At 38.3% G+C, this 24,865-nt stretch overlaps 1 protein-coding gene across 5 annotated transcripts in view; it reads left to right on the forward strand.

The window, feature by feature from the left end:
* slc4a11 (solute carrier family 4 member 11) overlaps positions 1–24,769 on the forward strand; it is a 101,967-nt gene extending 77,198 nt beyond the window's left edge. For all 5 annotated transcript variants that reach the window (XM_014335949.2, XM_014335951.2, XM_005929644.3 and 2 more), the window contains 14 exons: positions 357–480; positions 2,513–2,722; positions 5,657–5,741; positions 6,703–6,828; positions 8,494–8,607; positions 9,668–9,800; positions 11,269–11,342; positions 14,137–14,356; positions 14,783–14,889; positions 17,662–17,827; positions 19,536–19,709; positions 21,191–21,386; positions 22,512–22,681; positions 23,784–24,769. In XM_014335949.2, the coding sequence (XP_014191435.1) occupies positions 357–480; positions 2,513–2,722; positions 5,657–5,741; positions 6,703–6,828; positions 8,494–8,607; positions 9,668–9,800; positions 11,269–11,342; positions 14,137–14,356; positions 14,783–14,889; positions 17,662–17,827; positions 19,536–19,709; positions 21,191–21,386; positions 22,512–22,681; positions 23,784–23,850 (1,966 nt within the window). In that variant the 3' untranslated portion in view covers positions 23,851–24,769. The remainder of the gene's footprint in view (positions 1–356; positions 481–2,512; positions 2,723–5,656; positions 5,742–6,702; positions 6,829–8,493; positions 8,608–9,667; positions 9,801–11,268; positions 11,343–14,136; positions 14,357–14,782; positions 14,890–17,661; positions 17,828–19,535; positions 19,710–21,190; positions 21,387–22,511; positions 22,682–23,783) is intronic.
* Positions 24,770–24,865: the final 96 nt, after the last annotated feature.

Below are 24,865 nucleotides of genomic sequence, written 5' to 3' on the forward strand. Positions count from 1 at the left end.
GTTTTGAGTGATACCCGTCATATTATGATCAAACATTACCACATGGGAGTGCCGTCTTTGAGGATGATAAGCCAGGAAGCATCACTGAGTGGTTTTCTGAGCATGGAAATTATATGAATCTTTAAAAAGCCTTTTTACACTGACCATGTTTAAATATGCATGACGTGATATTTAAATATTATGTATGTATGTTCACATGCATTCCTATACTGTGAATGCAAGCTCACCTGGCATATTTGAATATTGTCTAAGTGTTGCTGTCGAGAAAGAGGTTAATCTATGGAAATGAAGGGCGCTGACGGTGAAGTGAGGTGTTGACATTTATAAAACCTCCTTCTTTTCCCTCTGTGCTCCAGCTGCAACGTGAAGCATCTCCAGAAACGTCATGTGTGCATCTCCCGCCTGGAGAGGCCACAAAACTGGGGGGAGAACTGCTGCGAGGTCCGCTATGTCATCCTGATACTGGCCCCTCTCAAAATGGTAACTAACCCACAGGCATAGGGAATGATACATGAGATTTATGTCTTCGCTGGTTAGTCACTTGTTAATTAGTTCCTATTTCATTTATTCATTTTGATTATTTCATTTCATGTTCACTTGTAGCCCAGTGTGATTTAACAAAATATTTTTCCTGGTAATTAAAAATCTGTTTTATTGTTCTGCTCTTGCAAAATCACTTATTGTGCCCGTCGACCTGTCCAGTTAGGTTAAAAAAATAATTCAAAGCAAATTCATTTTTGAATAAAATTATAAAATCAGTATAATTCTTATCTTTATTGTTTGTTTGGTTTTTTTTGTACAAAAAATGCACAGATTGGCTTTAAAGGATTTTCTGCTATTTTAATTCAAAATGCAAAGCAGAAGAAACCACAAATCTATTATATATTATTATATAATGTTACATGATTGTAGCACCACAAATTAAATATTGGTTAGGCCGCATGATGTTTAGGGTCTATACGGTTGTTATTTGTGAAGATATAATCTGTCTATTTCTGCGTTATATACATATATTTAGATATGTATCTGAAGATATCGGAAACACTGACAGATATGATGTCAGAACTGCTAAATGGCCAAATTGACTCCTGAACTGAAATCAGTTCAAGGGCCTCTCTGTGGCTGAACTTTTCGGGTCACTGTTGTGTTTGTGTTTGCTGTTTTTCTTCAGCTCTGAAGAGCTTCTGGAGAGACCCATATCCTGTAATGTCCCTCCCTCCCATCAAAACCATGAACTCTTTCTCCTTCCCATCAACCCACTCATCCCTTCTGTCCTCCACTGCTTCATCCTCAGCTTTCCACTCGCATACACACACTTCACTCCCTCCTTCAGTTGACTCTGATTGTTGCCCCAAACCAGGTGAAAACCCTCTACTTCCCAACCCCCATCCTGCTGGGAAGAAGAGAGATTTCATGCTTTCCTCACTTTTACTTTGGTATCCTCCTAAGTATGTAATTTTCACCACTGGGTAGGTGGTCAGTCGAGGAAGAGGAAACCTGGTTATCGGTTATGCTTCAGCTTGTTGCATTATGTTTTCTGTATATTTGCTTGTTTCTATCTCTTTTCCCATGAACCCTCATTTATGTTTATTTCTTTCAGTGGTGCCTACAGCACCCTCCTCGCCAGTCTTATTGGCAGCAATCAGAACCACTAATGGTATTTTCAGAGACATTAATCTAAGCCCCAAGTAAACATAAAGCATTATTATGCCTCAATTATCCTTGATGGTGAATGCTTCTCAGAGAAAAATCTTTGAAGGGGCATGATGGTAATGATGATAGAAATTCCTTTGGTTGGCAAATGTATGTGATCTAGCATGTGTAAGAATGGACCATTTCCATCAACCACCATTTACAGAGCTGTCTAGAAACTGTTTCCCCCTGTTTTTCCTTCCTCTCTTTAACCAGACTGAATATGGTATAAAGACATGACCTTTGTTTAAAAAAAAAAAAAGTTCTGTTTTCATTAACTGTTTCATGTAATGTTACCCTCAAAGAAACTCCTCTAGCTTTTTGCCTGTCTGACATGCTGCCCTCTGAGTTTTATGTTGGCAGCAGGGTGCTCATCAATTTCTACAAGCACATTTTTCCAGTTGGCATGGGCAAACTATTGACCTTAAATACTTAAATATGTTTTGCAATTAAAAAGTATTTCTTTAGTATGAAAAAGTCTCTCCTTTGTAAAAGAGATTTTGAAGTTTTGTATATCTGCAGTGCAGGCCCCGGGTCACAGAAAAACATATCAATAACACCTCTGCAGCTGGTATTAATTCTAATATTTGGTATGTCGCAAACACAGTTTTAAAATAACCTAGTTAAAGACAGTATGCTCCCACCCCTCGCCCACCTTTGCCTTTCTATGTACCTATATATTTTTTAAAACAGGCAGTTACACATGTAGTGATTGATCGGTATACAAACAACTGTATAGAACAAACGGATGATCGGCAAAGAAATGTAGGAGGTATTCGTGATTTAAATTTTGTATCGCTTTGCTTTTTTTTTTTCGTAGAAAAGTACCAAGACTGCGATGGAGCTGGGTCGCACATTCGCCACCCTCTTCTCCGACATCTCCTTCAGGCAGAAGCTCCTGGAGACAAAGACACAGGAGGAGTTTAAGGAAGCGTTGGTGTTCCAGAGGCACCAGCTCACGGCAGCAAACCAGAAGCCAACGGCTCTGGGGAAGGAGGAGACTGACCCTCGCAGTCATAAACCCCTCAAGGTCAGCAAGGAAAATCTATGAGTGTGCGAGTGTGTGTCAGTGCTGGGTGATTAGACACGTTTCCGCACATTTTGAAGTGATGTGAAGGCATTACGAGTCGTGCTTGGTGCCCTGAAATGGTGCCTGTGATTGGTTAGAACTTGTGATGATGTTATATTTGAGGTCTTCTTCCTTTCCTCCGTTTGCCTCATCCCCCCTTACCTTTCGCTCATTTCTTGATCATCTCACATCCTTATGATTGTGTATAGAATAGAGAACTGCGCACATACAGTACAATTATTTATTTATTTTTATTTCTCTTGTATTTCTTTCTTTCTTTCTCTCCCTTCGTCAACCTTCAGCACCATTTCCTCCTCCCCCTTCACTCCTCCTCTCCTCCTCGCTCGACTGGCTTGACTCTTCAATCTTTTCTCTCCCCCTAATCAATCAGCATCAACTCCTGCCAGGCCTCCTCAGTGGGTAAATGACCTTACATCTCTCACAGTCCTGTCAGAACTCCCCACGCCTTAGTTACATGTGCATGTGCTCGCCGGCACACACACACACACACACACACACACACGTGCACACACACCTCCAGAGGGGCTCTACTCAATGCCACGGACCGACATGTCTTCCTAATGTTGCCACTGGCATGCCACAGCTCCTAGACATTTCCCCTTGTTTTTTTTGTTTGTTTTTTATACAGCAAAGGATTTTGTTAGGTGTTTATCCCAGGGCTTGAAAGGCTCAGTGCCACTCAGAGACAGAGGGCTATATGGGGAAAGACAGATGGAGTGAAAAGGGAAAGAAGTGATGGGGGAGGGGGAGCAGGTGGAATGAAGAGGAAACGGAAAATGATAAAATAGGAAAGAAAATTACAGGAAAAAAGCCAGCCAGTCCACCTTCTCCTTGTTCCACATCCAAAATTGACACTGGACCACCCGCAACAGCAAACCACTTTCCAGTACTTTAAGAAAAAAGGTCAAATTGCTGCTGTGTTTTTATGTTTTTCCTTTCTGTTCCCTCACTCCATCAGAACGAATGGCAAACAGGTGGACGGTAATTCCTCTCTGAGACTTTTGTTTATCGAACTTGAGCCAAAAGCTGGTGATTGCAACCCCCTCACCCCACACACACAAACACACACATTGTTCCTTGCAATAATAAATAATTCCATGATGTATAGGGATTTAATGAATGAACAGTCGTTGTCGAGCAAGCATGTGTAGCTAAATCTAGCCAGCTTGGAGAAAAAAAAGTCGTTTACATGTGATGTAAATACCTTTGATCTGTCATAGACATCCAAACTTTTTAGGATGACAAATGAGGCCAGAATGATTTTCCTGGGAGCTTTTCCCACTCACCCACCCCCTATCATCATCCGTTCCACTTCATTGCGTAATACTATGTTCAACAAGAAAATGAAACACTGGGTAATTGGATAATTTGCTTAATAAGCTTAATCAGGGCTACACATTTACTCCCTGTCTGGTGTAACCTGAAAGCTCATCTTTTAAAATGAAACACTTCACGTCTCCTTTTAAATCACATGACTCTTTATAACCATTCTCTTCCTGTCTTGTGTAAAATTATGCTGAGTCTTCTCTCCGTCACTGATGCTGTCGTCTCTCTGTCTTTCCCAGTCATTTTTGGAGACACGGGGATCCCATTAAATGTACATCCAAATCCAAATATGCTGCTTTACTTGCTATGTTTTAGATTATATGATTTTTAAGAACTACGCCATTAATGGTCATGACTCAAATGATCTTTCAAAGATCCCCCAGTGGAATCACCAGCGTCTTAGCTGAATCATCAAATGTGCAACTTTTAATCTAAATGTGTCATTGTCCATTGCAATGCGTGTTTAAAATAAAACGAGGTTTCAGAGCTGGATACAGCCTCTGGCTTTTATTACTCTTCAAGGTCACTGTGGATAAGGCAGACTAAATTAGCAAAATGCCTAAAAGCAAAACAGAGCCATATGCATCAAGAGGGACATAATTTAAGATTATGGGTTTAATTGAAATGCTCATCTCCGTTTAGTTTCAGCTACTTTGGGGCGATGCCTCCTATAGACAGGGAAAATAATACTGGCAGAACGACCTACATGTGATACAGTGATGTTACTGTGCACCCAAATCCAGATTCGACAGAGAAAAAGTCGCTCCATCAGTTTTGCTTCTTCATTAGAAACAGTATCTGGCCATTAGGTAACCAGCCTGGACCTATAAATCAACAGCCACACAACCCCTATCTCCCTGGGGTTGTGTGTTGGCCGATTTTAGTCGTTTGACCCCTGTGCCACCATCTTTTCTTTAATGTCAGATACCAAAGATTCACCTAGTTGACATCGTAATCGGACTAGGATGGGGGAAAAAAAAAAAAAGATTTCTACTCCTTGTGCTCCTTGACTGAGCCAAATTCTTATCATTGTTCTTCCTCAATAGTGGCGTCTGTGCCGCAGGTTTTCCTCTAAGCAGCTGATGCTGAGATGTATCTGCTATTTGAACTCCTGGCACTAATCTGAGATGCTGTTAATTGCTGCTTTCTAAAGCTGGTAACTCTAATGAACTTAAACTCTGCAGCAGGGAAACTCTTTGTCTTCCTTTCTTCGAGTGGTCTGTATGAGAGGCATCTTCATCTAAGTGTCTGATACTTTGCATTGTAAAAAGGTACAGTTCTCTTTGGAAAACATCCCAGCTCACATCATCGTGAAGATACTGCCGCTAGTGTGTCGTCATCAAGCCATAGAGTGGCTTTTTCTTCTATAATGTGGAACATATGTTGGTTTGTTTAACATTATTTCATTTTATATCACAGCGTTGATTCCTTTGCTCTTGTTCTACAGTGTGATACGTAATTCTCCTGACGAAAGGTGGTACAGGTGGGACTCCATCAGTGAGACTATTTCTCATTTTTAAAAAGTAATCTTTTGTCTTATCTTCACAGTGTAAAGATTTCTTCAAAGCTGGCCGGGGAATTTATGAGGACTTTTGCCGCAGGCTGCCTTTCTACCCCTCTGACTTCACAGATGGTAGGCTGGACCTGAACTTGTAGTGAAAATGAATCATCTTGCTTGTTATGGCACACTGTGGTACTTCTGGCAGCTCCTCATTTGTCTGTCACCCTTTGCCTCAGTTACATCTGTGCTGCATCTGTGTCACGTCTAGGGTCATCTCCTGCTAAAATGACATAAAATCTCGGATGCCTTACTGCTCTCATATGTTTCCATATGTCCAGTATTCAGTCATCAGACACGAGACTTTCACACACGTCGCATACTATACATTCTCATTGCAAACACATCTAGCTGGTGGTTTTATCGACTCATCAAGTCACACTGCTGCCAAACATGAAAGAGCTTTTGTGTCTCAAGTCAAATAAATGTACATCTTACTCTGTGTTGAGTATTTTCTTTTAATGTTAGTTAATTAGTTGCTAGAATAGCTTGTGTAGAAATATTTTAGATTAATCTGTGTAATTCAATATTGTTGTCTGTTGTAAAGAAAAGCAGACGGAGTAAAGAGTTTTCTAGGAGCATTTCCTCTTCATCTGTTTTCTTTCAGTCTTTCCTCGTGTCACACCAACCAAACACATTGACTGGGCAGTAACAAAATCAAGATATTTCTGTCTTGTGAGCGTCATCAGAGAATGATTATCTGATGAAGGTCACAGGACCAAAATTGTTGTGATCACATTAGAGCCCAATTAAAGTGTTTTATTCCAAAATGAGTTATCCATCATTTGGGTAACTGCTCTTGCAAAATGATGGATGACACGAAACCAAAACAAATGACTCATATTTTAAAAGGGCAGCAGGTAGCGTAATCCTCCGTAGAATATTTTTACTGTATGAACTGGGTGTTTATAGATGTAGAGGCACTGAATGATGAACTGTGCTAATGTTCTTGCCGTTTTGAAATTAAAGTGTTGAGCCTCCTCCGCTCCATTATGAGGTGAATATGACTCATGTGTTTGTGTTTGTCTCCCCTCAGGTATAGTTGGCAGTAATAAAACCCTGCTGAAGTACATGACCACAGCCATCTTCCTCTACATTGCCATCCTCCTCCCTGCCATTGCTTTCGGCTCCCTCAATGATGAGAGCACACGTGGCGAGATCGGTATGAACATGTACTTAAATCTAGAAACATGAACGCTTTTCTCCGATTGGGATTCTTGAGCTCCTGCAAATTTTTCCATGTCAGTATCAAGTGCTGGGTGTAAAAACAGCTATTTTATCAATTGTTTAAGAAAATAACTGTTGAAAAATAAAAGTTTAAAAATAGAAAGAAGAGTTTTTGTCAGGATTTAGAGTTCATTATAACACAGAAGCAGCATTAATGAAGGTTGCCAATAAGCTTCTTTTGGTCTCTGTCATCTCTGTGCTTGTCCTGCTAGACCTCAGTGCAAAACCACTGACCACAGTATTTTACTACATAGATTAGAATATACTGCAATGTTTTGAATCATATCTATATGATAATCTCCATTTCATGTATATGGGGTATTTTCACACATTAAAACACTTTTTTACATAATAAACAATTCCTTGAGGCAGTATTATGAAACACAGTACACATTTTTTTTTTAATAATTTTAATGAAGTTTTAACAAAGAATGTCAAACAATTCAGTACACACACAAAGCAATGAACAGCCCACACACACACACCCACAACAGACCTATGACATGGTTAGCAAGTCTAGTATTTTAGGGCATTTACCCAACAATGTAAAATGCCACGAGGTGACTGTTGTGAATTTGCGCTAAATAAATAAAATTAATTCAACTGAAAATAATCTTCCTTTTGTACAAAAATATTTAGAGAACATAAACAGCCAATCACTTTAAAAAAATGTAATTTTATAACTTTCCACTACTGGACATTTCAAAATAAACAAAGCAGTTCCTTATTTCCATAGTTGACAAGTAATAAGCAAATATTAGCACCTGTTTAAAATTCACAATACCCAGTTTTTATGCTTTTAGCTCAGAAAAATGTGATTTAGCTACTTTCTTTACCTTCTAGCTGATAACATGGCTAATGAATGCACTGAGATTAAATAGTAACACATTAGTGTGCAGAAGTCTTATTTCTTTATATTTGGCTAGGAAAATTGGAAAAACTTACAGTAATTTATCAAAACATCCAGACATATGGGGAAATACAGAATAGACTCAATGGTGCCAATTTGTAAGACCACTTTTTTTTTTTTAAATCACAAGAATTTCTAGCTCCTTGAGAGAAAAATCTAAACAAATGAGTAGTGGCTCAAAACTGTTGCACAATACTGGTGGATAAGACCAGAAAGGGCTACGTTTGGTCTCTGTAAGTAGTGCCAAAATCTAGTAGTAATTCTCCTTTATTCATTATGCTATATGAGTAAGCACTTTCCTTACTAAGTATTTTTCTCTTGTATGTTTGACCTTCACTTTTTTTCTGTTTTAAGTCTGAGCTTAAGACATATAAATGTGAGCTGATGATTGTTCAAAAGTTGCAAGTTTCAGGTGACCATACACATAGTAAAACAGTGAAACATTGAAACCTCTTTTTTGGAAAATATTCACATAATTATGTACTCAGTGGGGGTGGAAAAGGCATCATGTTAGCTGTTTTGTTTAAAAAACGAAAAGGAAAAAATATACATATTATTTCCAAAGTTAACGTATCTTATCTGAAAAATTAATATGTAACTTACTTCAGCTTCACAGGAACCCTAGCAGTCACTCATGCACATTAATCAGAGCTTCACGCTGCGTGTTCTCTGTGTGTCATCTCTCTCCAGATGTTCGGAAGACCATCATTGGCCAGAGTATCGGTGGGGTCATCTACTCGTTGTTTGCCGGCTCTCCTCTAGTCATCCCTCTAACCACAGCTCCCCTCGCCATTTTCATCAGCGGTAGGCTTCCCCGCTGTCATTCAGCTCATCTCAATCAAGATGCACTTATCTTTTCACAGTTTCTGCTGACAGCCAGTTTGAATGGAAGGCTGGGAGTGGGTGGAGTACTAAGAAGATTACGTCAAAAATCAAGAAAAAGAAGCACCCAACCATGTCGAACACCAGCCAAAAACTCTTGTCCTCATCTGCTCTTGCTTTTACCAGAAAGCGCTACCACTAGAGTAATTAAGCTGTTAGCTCACACATGTGCCCTTAATGAGTGTTCCTGGTGCAGTCAAGCAAAAAGCACAAATCTTCAAAAACTTGTTTCTTTTTTTTCAAGAATGAGGAGCAGAACTTTTTTTTTTTTGCGCACTGTGGTTATGTAATGATTGGTTCCAGGGGCCTGCGGGTCAGGAGAGTCACTCATCGCATTCACAAACATGTAAACTTTAGGTTCAGTTCAGAGAGAGACAGCGCATAAACTGTTACATGGTTTTTACCCAACAGCGATGTTTTGTTGGTTGGAATTTAAACGATCTTGACGGCTGGAAGCTGCAGTATCAGGCCATGATGAGGAAAAGCAGCAACTCCGATGCCAAGATGTAGTTTTAATACCAAGGCTGTTTGTTAGGTTTGTGGTGTGATGATCTTTGAAGTAAATGGGTTAGAACTGTGCTATGCGCATTCTCATGGGCATAATTATAGCACATTTCCAGCAGCCTGTCTGAGCAGAACAATGGCTTGTTTGTAAAGCTGTAACTCATCTGCGTACAAATCTGCTCAAGATTACAACTAAAATTGTTATGGTTTTAACAAACCTATTACAGTTCTTTTTGTCCTTTCATGTTTGAATGAATTAAAAATTTTTCCAGTCATTGTTTATGTGTCTGTACTTGTGTGTGTACAAGTCAGTCTTTGCTGGGAGAGAAATCTGTAATGAAGTTCTTTTGTAACATTTTTTTCTCACTAGCACAAAATTAGCATAGCAATTGTGTTACTTAGTTTCATAATGTGTATTTATTATATGTGGTTTATTTGTCTGTCTGTTTACATGTGCACATGTGCAACTGGAACACAGTGATCCGAGGAATCTGTGACGACTACAACCTGGATTTCCCAGCTTTCTACGCCTGCATTGGGTTGTGGAACTGCCTCTTTCTCATCCTGGGAGGAATCTTCAATGTCAGTCTGCTCATGAAGCTCTTCAAAAGGTGTCCTTCATATTCCTGATTTTATATGTTGGCATACTTTAATTTTTAAAGTACAAATTTTTTAATCACTTTGAGTTTCCTTTTATTTTGGTTGCTTTCTGTCATATAGAAAAATGTTTTAAGTTGTCTTGTAACAACAGAAAACTTTTTGGGACAGCAGGATGTTTTTAAAGAATGCACACAATCAATGTTTGAAATGTATTATCATTTTTATATTCTAGTATTTTTAAGTAGTTTTAACTGCTATGTGCTCCATTTACTTATTTTAAAGGTAGTTTATATTTACTCTCCAGGCATGTGTGGCATAACATTGCAATCAGTGCAACTCTGGTTAATTTGAAAAAAGTATGTGTTACACAGTTTGAGTAAATTTGAAACACAGTTTTTAGTTTTGTTTTGGTTCACAGATTGGGAAATATCTTGCATTGAAATTTCCATACATAAGAGTCCATAATTTTGATTAATAAATATATTTATACTCAAATTCTGCCAGACCAGCATGCATTCAAATACCTACCAGCTGTAATGCACTTCCCACTCGGTACTTGGCTAACAGCGCCAACTCTCGTTATGGGACTTGCAGCAATTTGCTGTTCGGCTGGTTTTATGATACTGACCTGTAAATCCTGCTACTGTGTTATCTTAGGAACCGCATCCATTTAGTTGGTGATGCATTATAGTTGTATTTTATTGCAAAGTTGGTGTCATACTGCCAGTATATCAGCTAATGGAGATTATAAAATGAATTACTCTGTATGTATTTATCACAGAGTGTCTTATATAGGCAGTGAAATTAACTTCATGTTGGCCAGAGATTAAAGTAATTTCCATGGAGGGTTATTCTTCATTATTGGTCAGTGTCAGACTTAAATGGACTTCCTGAGTATTCCTGAGCTTCCATTTGAAGTATTTATAAGCTCTAATGTGGAACCTTAAGGTTAAATGACAATGCTGATAGTAAGTTCTGTGTTGAAATAAATATTTAACTAATGAATTTATAACATTAACAATGTTTGCGACATTCCTGTCTTGCCTTTAGACAATGCGTGTTTGTGTCATAGTCGAGCTCTGTGACGTGTTCCTCTTGACTGAAGTAGTCGCTGCATTTTCTATGGAAGGAGGTTCAAACAAGCCGTCAAACAGCCGTTCTATTTGAGCTCTCTATGAAAACCCGGGTTAACAAAGAAACTTGGTAACCACAGCTGTGCCACCTATGATCTCTAATTGGACTAATGCAGCTAATACAAGAAAAACCTTTCATGTACCCTAAAAACACAAGGGTGTAAAAAAAGTATCAATTATAAGAAAACAGTAATGCACACTTTATTCTGAAAATATGTTTGTTAATTCATTAATTTTCATTTCCTTATGTGTTTTTTTTTTTTATTATGGGTGTCCTTTTTATTTATATGTTATTTATATTAGTTTTTACTGTCTTACAACGGTCTTAATTGTGTAATGTGTTTAGGTCAACAGAGGAGGTCATTGCCCTGTTCATTTCCATTGCTTTTGTGGTTGATGCTGTGAAAGGCACAGTCAAAAGTAAGTTCATGACACACACGAGAAATATCTTTTTTTTTTTTTTTTTTCTGTGAGTTGTTTACCCGTTGCCTTTCTGTGGTGAAAATCAAATCAAGTAGTCTGCTAACTCAACACACCTGCTGTCGAATCTGCCGCAAGCTCATGTCTGATGTGATTTCTAAGCCCCGAAAGATAAAGAAGATAAAAGCCTTCACTGCCACATACATACACATTATTATGTGTAAGTGAATTTTGAGATTATCATTTAAGTGGGCAGCTAAGAGTCATAAGATCTCTTCAACTAATCATTTAGTCCTTTTAATTAAAAACTGTCAAATAGTTTTTATCCAGTGTTTGTATATTCCTTCTGCAGTCCTCTGCACCTCTTAAAATCGAATACTTATCAAGAAACAAACTGTGTTTATTGTGATAGTGAGGCCAGATAGAATTCTTTCATAATAACAGCTAAAGACTTATATTTAATACCCTGACAGCAAAACATAAAAGGCCAAAAGAGTGTTAGACAGTCACCTGCCAAATGACTTACTAGTGAACCACGGGTAATATAATAATATGATCTCAATTACTAAATTTAGATAAACAAGCATATGTTTGGCCAAGAGTTGAGAAATATTACCTTTTAAAATAGTAGGGAGGCAGAAATACCATACAAGGTCATTTGTTACTGTTGTGGGTCAGCAGGTTGAGAGGCTTTAGAAATTAATCAGTCCAGATTTTGAACCCCATCTGCAGCTATATTATACCACTCCAGCTTTTATGGTCCCTTATCATAAATATTTTACACAATTTAATTTCACAAAAATGAGATGACGATAGCTGAATGTAATTTATTTTGAATGCAGTGTTCTCCTGTTTTGTAGATTGCCAGTGCAGTAGTTCAATTTTCAGAAGCCATTTGTAAAATACGCTCCGAGCTCATATGCCATTACCATAACATTAACCTATGCTATTTTGCTGACACTGTTCCTCCAAAATATTTTCCACTAACACAAATGAATACAGTTTGGGGCTGTATCTAGTCACCTGCACAACCTCGCCTAGCCTGTAACTTTATCCCTGTTTGATGAAAAGACCTGTGGAGGGAGCTAGTCATCTCGCACACTATTCCTCAAAAGTGATGTTAGAAGGTATTATGTTGCACTCATTATGAAATTAATAGAGACAAAGTTGTGCATTCATTCTAAGTCACAATGGCAGGAAAACCATCTCCACTGAGTTTAAAATCCCAGCCTTTAGCCACACATTACAGTTGGTGAGCTATTTATTCTGCAGTCCTTATGGGTGCAAAGACTGATTTAAGCAAACTAGGCAGAGTTTGTTAAAGCAGGTGTAGATAATGTATTCTGTGCTGTTTCCCCATCATTTCACCCCTAATCCAGACTCTGCCTATTCTGCTAAATTTGATTAGTTTAGATTATCACAAAGGTTACTGGTTCATTTAGTGGTTGGACAGAGAACACTGGCATCAAACACCCAAACATACAAGAAAAATAGCACCTTGAGTATTTTACAGCCTGGTTGATGGGCATTCAGTGTAGAGGCATAACTCAGATGAGATTTATCTCGCTTTCAAAGTTTTATCCCCAGCAGTACTGACAGTTACTCTCACGTGCCTCTTCATGAAAGATTTAAGCATTATTAAAAGACTTGTTTCTTTGCCTTTTCTGTGTTGACTGCAACATGAACAATGCAACCTGAGCATGATGGACATTTTTTTGTAGCTTTGGTTAGGTTATATACAAGGCTTCTTGAAAGATTTCAAGATTTTCCTGTTTAATAGGAATCCAATCAATATTTTTTAAAGGATTATAAATATGTCAGCTGTAAGTTTTGGATTTCATTTGAGATCTGTGATATTGCTTCATTTACTATACCAGACTTTGGCAGCATACTTGTTGTTATTGTCCGTTCATTGTATCTCTGATGGTTCACATGGAATCTGTTGACACTAACGATGCATTTTATAGCCAGTGTTGCAAAGGTTACTTTTAAAATGTATTCCAATACAGATTACAGAATACATGCCCAAAATGTAGTTTGTAACGTATTCCGTTAAGTTACTCAATGTGAGTAATGTATTCTGAATACTTTGGATTACTTGGATTACTTGATATATTGTCATGCTTTTCACAACTACTATTCCTGTGTGATTTGTTACTATTACTGAAGGCTACTCGCCACCGAGCTAACATTGTTAGCTACCAGATTGTAATGCAGCCTTCATTAATAGTAATAAATCACACACCAATAGTACATTGACGATACTGAAGTAGCACATAACCACAACTAAAACAAGGTAGTTGCAGTAGGCTAACGTTTGTTTTTAAAAACGAACTGACTTCCAGATGGTTGCTGATAAACAGAGTTTGCATTGCACGGTCAGATTTCGCCCATCCCTTTGTTCTTTAAATGTGAAGTGGTGTTGGAATTTCCAAGTAAGAAACGCATTCCTGCCCGTGCACTGCTGGCTCCGGGTCCATTGTGTAACTGACACCACCAACATTAACAGGACGCTTGCATTAGAGCCTCTTTTGTTTGGGTTTCTGGCAGTGCGTGGTATTACAAAAATTAGAGAGGGGATAGAGAGGGCATAGCCTAAAATATGAAACAGGAAAAGACAGCCGTGTAATACATTTATTTCAACAAAGTAATTGTATTCTAATTATCACAATTTAAGCGGTAACTGTAATGGAATACAGTTACTTATTTTGTATTTTAAATACGTAACCCCAGAACATGTATTTCGTTACTCCCCAACACTGTTTATAGCTAAACACTGTGAATGTGATTTCAGTCTTTCATAGGTACTACCACGCTCCAACACTGGCCAACAGAAGCATAGGGGACTTTCCTCAAGGTGGAGACCTGCTGGGGGGAAACAGGAGTGAGGTGGTCACGGGGTTTGCACTTACTGAATCCTTCATCCAGTGCAGTCGAGAGAGACCTGTCCTCTGCCTCCTGCTGATGCTCGGGACATTATGGATGGGCTATACTCTCTACCAGTTCAAAAGGAGGTATGTGCAGCACTGCAGTGCTGCAGCAGTCTTAACATAAATCACTGGAGAAGTTTAAATTGTGTTTGGATGGGAGCACTGCCTGCTAGCATGAATACCGCTGAGTAGGGCCTTGACTCTAAAGATTGCAGGAGTGACAGAGCTTACAGGAACTTTCCAGACAGCTCTTACAAAGCTCACTTTTCAGTCGAAGCTTCTGTTCCAGCCTGTGATTTAATAAGCATTAATATTCTACTTCTGATTGCTCCCAGTAATCAAATCAACCTCAAAGCTCAATTCAATTGTGTAAGTAAAAGGCGGACCAAGGTACTTAAGCAGTGTCAGGATTGCAGCCATTGTCCTTGTCTTGTCCACAGTAATTGTATTCCTCTATTATTTGTCTCTCCCTCCTCACTCCCTTCTCCTTTCTCCCTCTCTCTCTTCAAGTCCGTTCCTGCATGCCAAAGTGAGGGAGGTGCTGTCGGACTGTGCCCTGCCAATCTCAGTGCTCATGTTCTCCTTCATCGGCTCCTACATTTTCAGTGACATTGAACGTCAGTATCATTTATTGCTTGGTAGTGTTAATATCATTGATTTATTGCAGTTATAGAGTGCATTTGAGATGTTCATTATAAATAATACTATGCAGTATAATATAGTGTGTTTCTTACTTTAAAACTGTTTTAAAACTAAAAATGTTTGAAACATGTGACCACGTGCAGCACTTTTTTTTCACCCTATTTCTAACACTTTTATTTTGGAGAAGGTGTTGTGACTTTGGCCTGTACCAGTAAATTCAAGTCATTGACACAGGTGGAGGAAAACGTATCTTGCAATTCTCACACACGCAAAGCGATAGAGGTTCATTGTCTTGGTCACCGCGAGCAGTCAAGAACTAAACCATCAATTGTCTGTGTGATTAGTGGAAGACTTGCGGTATAGCTCGACAGCTATATAATGTCCACTTCATTCAAAAGAGACCCCAAAATAAAACTTGAAACTGTCCCTAATACTTGGTTAGTGGTTAATTAGTTTTCTCTTTTCTCAGTAATTGTGTATTTATTAAACCTTGCACATGTTTTTTTCTTTTTAGTAAGGGGAGATTCATGTTCTTAAAACTCTTTAAACCTTGAATGCCCACACAAATTCCATTTCAAATTACTACATAATCATGTGATAAAGTGAGTGTTCACAGGACTCAATGCAATTCTGTGAAAAAATAAGTACACCCCATGATTCACTGGCTTTTAGAACCACCTTCAACAGCAATAACTTGAAGTAATTGTTTACTTTGACTTTGTCAGTCTCTCGCGCTGTTGTGGAGAAATTTTAGCTCAGTCTTCTTTTTAGGGCTGTTTCACTTCATTGAGGTTTGTAGGTAGCTCTCTTCTTTGGTAACTTTACTTTGGTAACTTTATTGTCCCTAACAGGAAATTGATTTGCAGTATGTCCGTACAAACAAACAAACAGACAGACAACCAACACATCACATACACACTCCAAAATGATATAATATAATATAAGCCTGAGAAAACAACCTATATTTGTCATCAAAAAAGTACAATGTGCAATGGCAACAACCCCCTTCAAGTCTCACTATAGCGTTTCAGTCAGGTTCTGTCAGGGACCATTGAAATACTAGGATTCTTTTCTTTTTCTGTTGTAGATTTGCTGGTATTGTTGAGATGACCATCCTGTCGAGTGAGACTGTTTGGCCAAGTTTTAGCCGGCAGACAGACAGCTTCATATTTAACATAAGGATACAGTCCACTACAGAGTTCATGGTTGACTCAGTAACTGTAAACTGCCCAGGTCTAGTGACTGCAAAACAAGCCCAAATCATCAGCACTCTGTCACCATACTAGAAAGTTGGTAGAAGGTATTTGTCCTGATACGTTGTGGTTTTTGCCAAAACAAGCGCTGTGCATTATTCTTAACCTGTGCTACCATGCTCTTTTTAGAAATAAGAGGTTTCATTATTTTTCTAATTGTACTGTCATTAACTTTAATATTTAACATGGCTAATGGAGCCCTGAAGAGTCTGCAGTGTAGCTCTTTGCTTTTAATAGTATCTCTGCAGTCTTGCAGTCTGACCTTGGGGTGAATTTGCTGGGACGGCCACTCATGGGAGGATTGTTGCATTGTGTTAACAAACACATGAATACTCCAGACCTGCAAACTGTCGAAACTTGTGCTTTTAGAGAGGAGCTCGCACATGCGGATGATCAATAATCAAGTGCATGTGATTTGCAGCACTATGCTACTACTTATCCTCTTAATTCCTATGAAGGCCTGTGAAAACTTTATTTATCTCTATAGTCTGTCACGGCATTTTAATAGAAGATAACTGAAACATTAAATCGTTTCTTGAATGCATCTATAAATATATATTTTAATAATTTACTCTTGAGAGCTTTTTTGAGCGTCTTGTTTGTCAGGAATAGACATTTAACATTTTTACAAAATTATGAAATAAAATTGTTGAAGCAACCTAAGTGTAAACACAGTGATTGCTCAATCTCTTACTTTGTGACATACTGTGGTATTGTTTGAGCTCCATTTAAGGAATTTGAAGATATCCTAAACTTACTTGAAGATGCTCCCAAACTTATAACCTTTTTATTTCCAAAACATGTTTTCTAACTGCGAGGCCCCTCTTATTTAACGCCTTTATTGTCTTTTTATGTTCCCCAATCAAGGCACAGGCCAAAACACATTGGAGATTTTCAATTTTTATCCTCTATTGTTTAGCATCATTTTGTGTCCCCATTCATTGTTGCCAAGGCAGCAGCTGTTCTCTAGAGGTCGACATAGAAACAAAGAGATCAGTGCCAAACCCTCAAATGAATTTAAATATAAGTGCTTTACCTCCAGAGACAATAAGTCATAAGATAATAGAGCCATTATTGTATTGTCATTCCTTCCTAAATTTAACCAACTGCACTTAATTCAACCGCCTTTGACAGGAGAGTGTGCCAAAAAAGATGTTCAGCATTTGAAAAAGAAAAATCCAGCCTCTCTTATGATTATTGGTGTGAAAAAAACATGAGTCATTACAGGAGTTTAAGAGACAGTCGTGTTTGTAATGATTGAATGTGATGAGATAGGAGTAATGCTAATGAATTTTACACAGCTCTTTTCTTGAGAATATTCTTAATGAATTTCAGTATATTCACACATACAAGAATCTTGTTGGAAGCAGATGTTTCTCATGTCCCAGGCTAAAGTTAAATATGAGTTATGATGGCGGTTTAAGGCATCATTTTGTAATATAAACTTCAACTCGTGGTTGTTATTTTTTGTTTAATTTTCTTCCTTTGAAACAGTTCCAGTGTTTAAAGTTCATAACCGGCCCACCTTCAACGTGGCACCATTTGAGCGGCTGTCGCCCATGAACGTTGTCAGCGCCATGGGACTCGGCTTTCTCCTGGCCCTCCTTATCTTCATCGACCAGAACATCGTCGTTTCACTGACGAACGCACCAGAAAACAGGTAAATCCTTATATGCTGAGCAGACGTTGGACATCTAAGAGATATGATTGCAAAACTCTCTTCGCTGAAAATAGCTTAACAACACCAAGGGGAAAGTTGAGTTGATTCTAGTATTTGCTTAGCACTCTTCCTGTAACCATTCGGAATGCTGTCAGAGTTTTAGAGATCCACTCCTCCACTTTGGAATTTGCTTCAACCGGATATTTTCCACTCTGTTGGGGAGGGTGGAAGTCAAATTGTCACAGTCAGAGAGCTCTAAAGAAGCCTCGGAGCCAAAACACAATGTGAGCTTTTACCCAGTTCTTCTAAATTTGCATTGGATGGGCCAATTTAGAGCCGTCAACCATCTAGCAGCCCTACAATGAAAACATATAATGATGGAGTTTCTGGCATTAGCTTGTACATTTGTTGGACAGAGATTAATTGGATCTAAATGTCTGCTCTAAATATGGAAGAATTCCCCAGAGGGCAGATATCCACTAGTCCTCAAAATTCAGAAAAAGAATTAAAGATATCTAAAAATGGGACTCATTGTGAGATGAAAAAGAGTGGTAAACAGAATTCACTTTGTTTATACCTCATGTCTTCCTTCATATGTCATTAATAAAAGAGTCCCAAACAGCTGAAGCTATTTCTGCTGCAGCTTTGTTCTTTGTGTTATTTTATCTGGTCCATTCCTTTATTTGCTTTACATCTTTTTTTGAAGCATTTGAACTTTTTCCCCCCCACCCGCACAGATATTTGATTCCATCAGTCGTGTTAGTTTAAAAAATATGACAACATTTTGAAAATGAATAAAGACTTTACAGGCTCTCAGCATGATCCCAACTTACAAAGTTATATATATGGTTGTTGAGTGGATATAAATGAAAATAAAGCTAAAGGCTTCTTCACCAATAAAATCCTCTTTCACTTAGATTTATGCTTGATGACCTAAAGTTTCCTATGCACTGTAATTTACAGTATGCAGCGGTGCCAATGTCATATGCAAGGGCACAGAGCAGGAGGCACGACTAGTGATCAGTGTGTTCATATTTCTTTACAGCACTGCTGCTGTCTGCCTTCAGGCAGCATATTTACAGTTTTAGGCTACACACACACACACACACACACACACACACACACACACACACACACACAGTCCCCCTCATACCACCTCAGAGATGATGCATTGCAGTGATCCCTCACTAACAGGGGCAAAAAAAAAGTTTGGTGGCATCAAAAAGGTCGCAGCCTTGTTTTTGTGTAACATTACTGTAGTGTCATGCTCGGCTTATGATGTCATCATCAGTGACATATTGTTTGTGCTTTTCATTCTGTAAAAAAAGAAAAGAGAACGAATCCACAAAAATGTACAGGATTTTTTCTTTTATGTTTAATGGGAAAAAGTTAGTGAAACGTGAGCGAGGTTTGTCGAAGGGCATCACTGACCTTAGGAGAAAGATGCCCTTTTTGGTTTTAGCAGAAGTGTACTAGTAGTTGTAGAGTGTACAGGCAGACTACTGTCACGTGGACTTACTTCTAAAAATTTGTGTATGGCAGTTTTCTTGTGCGTGCCTTTAAACCTATTTATAGAACTTATGGTAAATGTACTCTGTTACTTTCTTACATTTGTATGTAATTTGTCCCTTTATGGTTTTAGAGGCAGCTTTAACCTGTTTTTGTGCTGCATTATGCTGTTGACTGTAATGGTTGCGTTACTCCTCAGATTGCTGAAGGGTACTGCATATCACTGGGACCTAATGCTCTCTGGGCTCATTAACATCCTAATGTCAGTGCTGGGGTTGCCCTGGATGCATGCCGCCTTTCCCCACTCCACCCTCCATGTGCGCCAGCTGGCTTTTGTGGAGCAGCGCGTTGAGGGGGGGCACCTCTACGAGACGTGAGTTACCCACCCTCTCACTTCCAGTGCTAATCAGATTCTTAATTAAAGCTCGTCTTCAGAGCGTGTGGCGACTGTAATTTTGAGTTGTATCCGAGCTACTGTATCCTGTTCTTCCCTGATTGCGTGATTACTATGTAACTAAAGATTTTCCCTCGGGGTGGAAGAGGTGAGGGAGTTTTTAATAGATGAGAGGATTATGTTCATCATTCTGGCCACACAGATATGTGCAAAATTACAGTTTGCATATATTCAGGATTAAGAAAGTAGTTGAGTATGATTAATGGAGACTAGGGGGGACGGTCTTATATAAGTTCAGAAGATTTAATTAGAGATATAAGCTGGAGAAAAGTGTGCCATTTCAGGAATTTTGAAAGTGTGTATATGTCTGGAAATTTCCTAGGAAATTTTGAATATTAGTATCACTGACTGTTTATGAACAGCTGTTATTTCCAGTGTTTTTGAAGGTGTACTACATAAAGTATTTTTATTGCATCTTTATTAGGAGGTGCTTACTAGTCCTGAACAGGTGACATTAAATTAAAAAGACTCAAGAATAAGATAAACACAAGGTAAAATAAATAAAAATTACACAACGAGAAAAATGTGAGGTTTCAGCTCCACAGGTTGAGTCCAAATGAGGTCATTCCAAGGTCACAGATGCAATCCCTCACGTTGCTTTGATTGTTTCCTTAAAATGATGGTGAGGTCCATTTTCAACTTCAGAAAACATATATAATTGTGCAGGTTCTTATTGATTAATACTAAATACTTTAAAGCTTTTCCAGCTTTATACAAATCAAAAGTAATCTTTGTCATATTTCACTTTGCAAAGCAGATGCATTTTTAAATAGCAAATTCAAAATGCTCACATGTTTTTTTTAAGTCTAGCCGACACCTCCAATCATGTTCCATTAATTGGAGTGCAGGATTGCTGGTGCCTGACTTCAATTAGCTTTTGTAGATGTCATTAGCCTAGGGCTTTCCTTACTTTTTCCAAACAACTCTGCAAATTTTTAAATCAACTAAACTCTAGCAAAAAGCTTATTTGTATTTTATTAATTTAAACTTGTGTTTGTTCATGATGCGGATGAAGAGATGTTCTTATTATCACACAGGCGACTCATAAGTCCTGATCATTTTTGTTATTTTATTGTTCAAAAAGAGTGGTTAATATTTTTAATCTGTAAGAAGAGAGTTATCAGTAATAGCAGAAATCTTCATCCTTTTTGTGGTTTTAAAAATAACAGGATCTGTTAATGAGATATTGGAAAAAATATATAGCATGTCTTTTCCCCACTGCTCAGGCCCCTTAAACTCTGGGAAGTGGGTCTGGAAAATTCCTGATTTTTCAAATGAAAAAATATGCTGCAATACTGATAACAAAATCCCAGAAAATGCATTGTCTGTTGCATTGTATGAATCAATTGGGGGCTTTCCAGTAACCATTCATTTGTATGTTATTGTGTGCGTTTCCTCAGTATCGTCCAGGTTAAGGAGACCCGTCTGACGTCTCTGGCTGCCAACATCTTCATTGGCATATCAGTGTTGCTGTTGCCTCTCCCGCTGCAGTGGATACCCAAACCTGTCCTCTATGGCCTCTTCCTCTACATCGCCCTCACCTCCATCGACGGAAACCAGATGTGCGACCGAATGGCTCTCCTTCTGAAGGAGCAGGTCAGAAAGTGTGTGGTGGAAGTAACAGTTGAATAAATGTGTGTGTCCGTGTCCATATGTCGATAGCAGGGCTCTGCAGATCAAACGGTTGACTGTGTGCCCGGTGCTGGAGGACCAGACACGAGTGAAATGGTATTTGCAAATATAATTTTTGTGCTCGTATATTCACAGTACGAGGTGGGTAGTGTTTAGTGAATTAAGACAGACAAGCTGATAAATTAACATTTTTATTCTAGTATAGTGTATCAAACACATAACAATACTAAAAGAGAATGCTGATTGTTTGTCTTGAGTGTTTTATCCTTTGCGTCCGATTTAACCTTCCTTCTCTCTCAGTAAAGATGTAAAGCAAGGCTTGCCATTTTTCCCTACGCTTGGTAATGTCACACACTGGCGCCTCCTAATGACGATATGAGGAAATGACTCAAAATTTACAGGTTTCGCTGTGTAGAAAGCCTGCATAAGTGTAAATGTTAGTGTTGTAGAAGCATTTATGCTCATGTACATATACAATCATGCAAAGATTAAACTGAAAATAAAATAAATGTATTAATTAAATAAAAGTAAAACCAAACCTTAAAAAATCTCATATAAACATTGTTCAATTTAATGACCACATTTTTTTGCTTCGTATGAAATCCAGATCTTTGTCTGTTTTCTTCTTCACATAAATACATTTTCTGTCCTCACCTGTAGATAATTCCAATTTACTGAGTGTACAGGTACCAACCAAGCTTTAGAAGATGCAGATTTGTCCTGTCATTTTTTTTTAATTTATTTGCTCTTTGTTTGTTATAAGATTAGTACCTGACACCGGATCAGTTGGTGGAGCTAAATTAGTTTTTGCTGCAGCTCGACTGGGACTGCATGTCCTACCAACAATCAATGTTATTGTGGTATACAGTCACACAGGAGATACTATAAATGCAGTTATTGTACGTTGTAGGAATGAATGCTAAATATTCGTTGTGATTTAAAATCCAGAGTGCACTTCTTAAATGCGTGTGGGTTGCCCACTTCCCTTAGTCATTCCTTTAAGTTTGCAGGAGACCTGAGGACAGTGAAGAAGAAGAGCCACAGGGGAGATTGTTTTTTAATCTGTCTTGATCCTCTCACCTCCTGCAGACGTCTTACCCACCTACCCACTACATCCGCAAAGTGCCCCAGAGGAAGATCCACTACTTCACCTTCCTGCAGATGATGCAGCTGCTGGTGCTGTGTACATTTGGCATGTACCCGATACCGTACATGAAAATGATCTTCCCTCTGGTCATGATCCTCCTAATCCCAATCAGGTACGACTGTGACCACTTTGTCCCGTAAAATTGTTTTCTCGAGTGCTTTAAACCAGGGTGACATTCAGCACCACACGGGTAATAACAAGAGCTGTGTCTGACCTAAATCTGCCCTCTAGATGAAAAAAGCTTTAAATTACAGTGAAGTCTGGTTTCTGCTGTCTTTTTTTTTTTCTTTCAAAAATCTTCATATCTCTCTAAAAAGCGCTATTATGGAGAATAAAGTAGACAAGATGATGGATTATCTTTATTCTGTTTTTAAACTTTAACATTTAATGTGGAATGGAAAAAAACTGCAACGTCTGACTGAACGATACCCAAATATTGATCAGATTGATAAAACTTTGAAACACACTGTATGGAGGCTTTTACCATAATGATCAGATGCAGAACTAAAGCACAGCATACAAGCCTACTGGAAATACCTGAATTTAAAAAACAAAGTTTCAATTATTTATTAGATGATCACAGTGGATAAATACACTGACAAAAATACATTTTTCATGAGGTGACCTGCATTAGTACATTTTTGTGGGGGGAAGAAGTATTCCAGGGCAGTGTGGCAAGCTGTAAACATGACATTGTCACATTAGCAAACAGCTGCCCTGTACACAAATGCTGGAGACACGACACAGCATTGATATTCAGCAAAGTTGTGCTTCAGGTTACTGGGTGCGAGCTAATTCAATATTCCCCTTTTCACTTGTTTGTTTTGGTTCCCTCCAACTTTGTTTTTCCAACTGGATTGGAATAAAAATCAGGTTACATTAATGAGTTAAAAATATAGGGGGAAAATTCTCAGTCATTCTTTTTTCAGTCTGTTTTTATAGTGCAAATGTTGACACTTAATCACCATGAAGGTAAATGTGTATAAAATAATAATATCCTGAAACCATAAAGTGCATCTTTTAAAGTTTGGGGGCTCGTAAATTAGCCACTGTAGAAATGCGCTCTTGATCACTGGTAGCACTGATAAGAAGGCGGTCAGTTTTATCTGGTAAAATCAGACACTGTAAAGGCTTCGGGGTTTATTTTCTTCTTATGTTTTCTTTCTGCTCTAACAAGCACCAACTGACATGAATTATCTCTGCTCTGTGTTTAGGAACAACGTGCTCCCTCATATCATTGAGGCCAAATACTTGGACATAATGGATGCCCAACACATGTAGCTACAGATGGAATAAGCTCTGGATCCACATAAAGACATCTGGAATTTAAACAAAAAAAGAAAAAAAAGAAAATTAACAAAAACATATTTTTCAATGCAAAACTGTATGGAAAGCAAAAAGGAAATATATATCGACTGTTTTGATTTTTGTATCCGATAAGAACATTCTTTTAGGTGAAACACTGGAAAAGTGGCAAGTCATGTGAAGAGGGACGAGAGTCGTGGGAAATATTTTCCAAACATTAAACGGACAGCATCTCTCTGAAGGGGAAATTCTACCGAAAAAAAGGAAGGAGGAAAAAAAAATGAAACATAAAACGGGACCATCCAGAACTCCCTGTTTCACTTCTGTTTGACCCTCTCAGATTGTTCAGTGCCATATACCTCCATCTTCTCCATTCACACCTTTTACTTTTCTATGGTAACACTTTACAATATCCTACTGCAGTGTGTACATCTGTATTTTAACCTGTGGGCAACTGCTTCAAGTATTCACTAATACTGCTCAAGTAATAAAACTGCTGCCAGTGGAAATTGCGTATTAATTAGAAAGGTGTAATGGCACAATGTCAGTATGAACATTATCTATTTTTGACACTTTGCACTCACATTGTGTTTTTACACTGCCATACAGGGAGGTTTGCCATCTGTACACTGTGTTAAGTATTGAAACTCTTTTCCATGGACCACTTACATGAAAGTAATACCGCGTTTAGGCCACTGCAAAGAAAATCTTTACCTTAATCATTGTGCAGTGTTAAAACCTTAACATTCCTACACCTTTTAGCTGTGATCCTCCCTTTTATCTATGTAGGACACGTGCGTCCTTACATGTTTTGATTCTAAGTCATTCCAAAAACGTTAGTATTCATTAAGGGGTGTGTGTGTGTGTGTGTGTGTGTGTGTGTGTGTGTGTGTGTGTGTGTTATACATTCATCATGAGACCTTCAGGTTTGCTCCGTGATAGAAATAAATATTTAGAAGACATACAAGAACAATCTGAAATACAGATGCAT

Source organism: Haplochromis burtoni, unplaced genomic scaffold (genome assembly GCF_018398535.1).
Source record: "Haplochromis burtoni strain Fernald_Lab_line unplaced genomic scaffold, NCSU_Asbu1 Contig_119, whole genome shotgun sequence".
NCBI lineage: Eukaryota > Metazoa > Chordata > Actinopteri > Cichliformes > Cichlidae > Haplochromis > Haplochromis burtoni.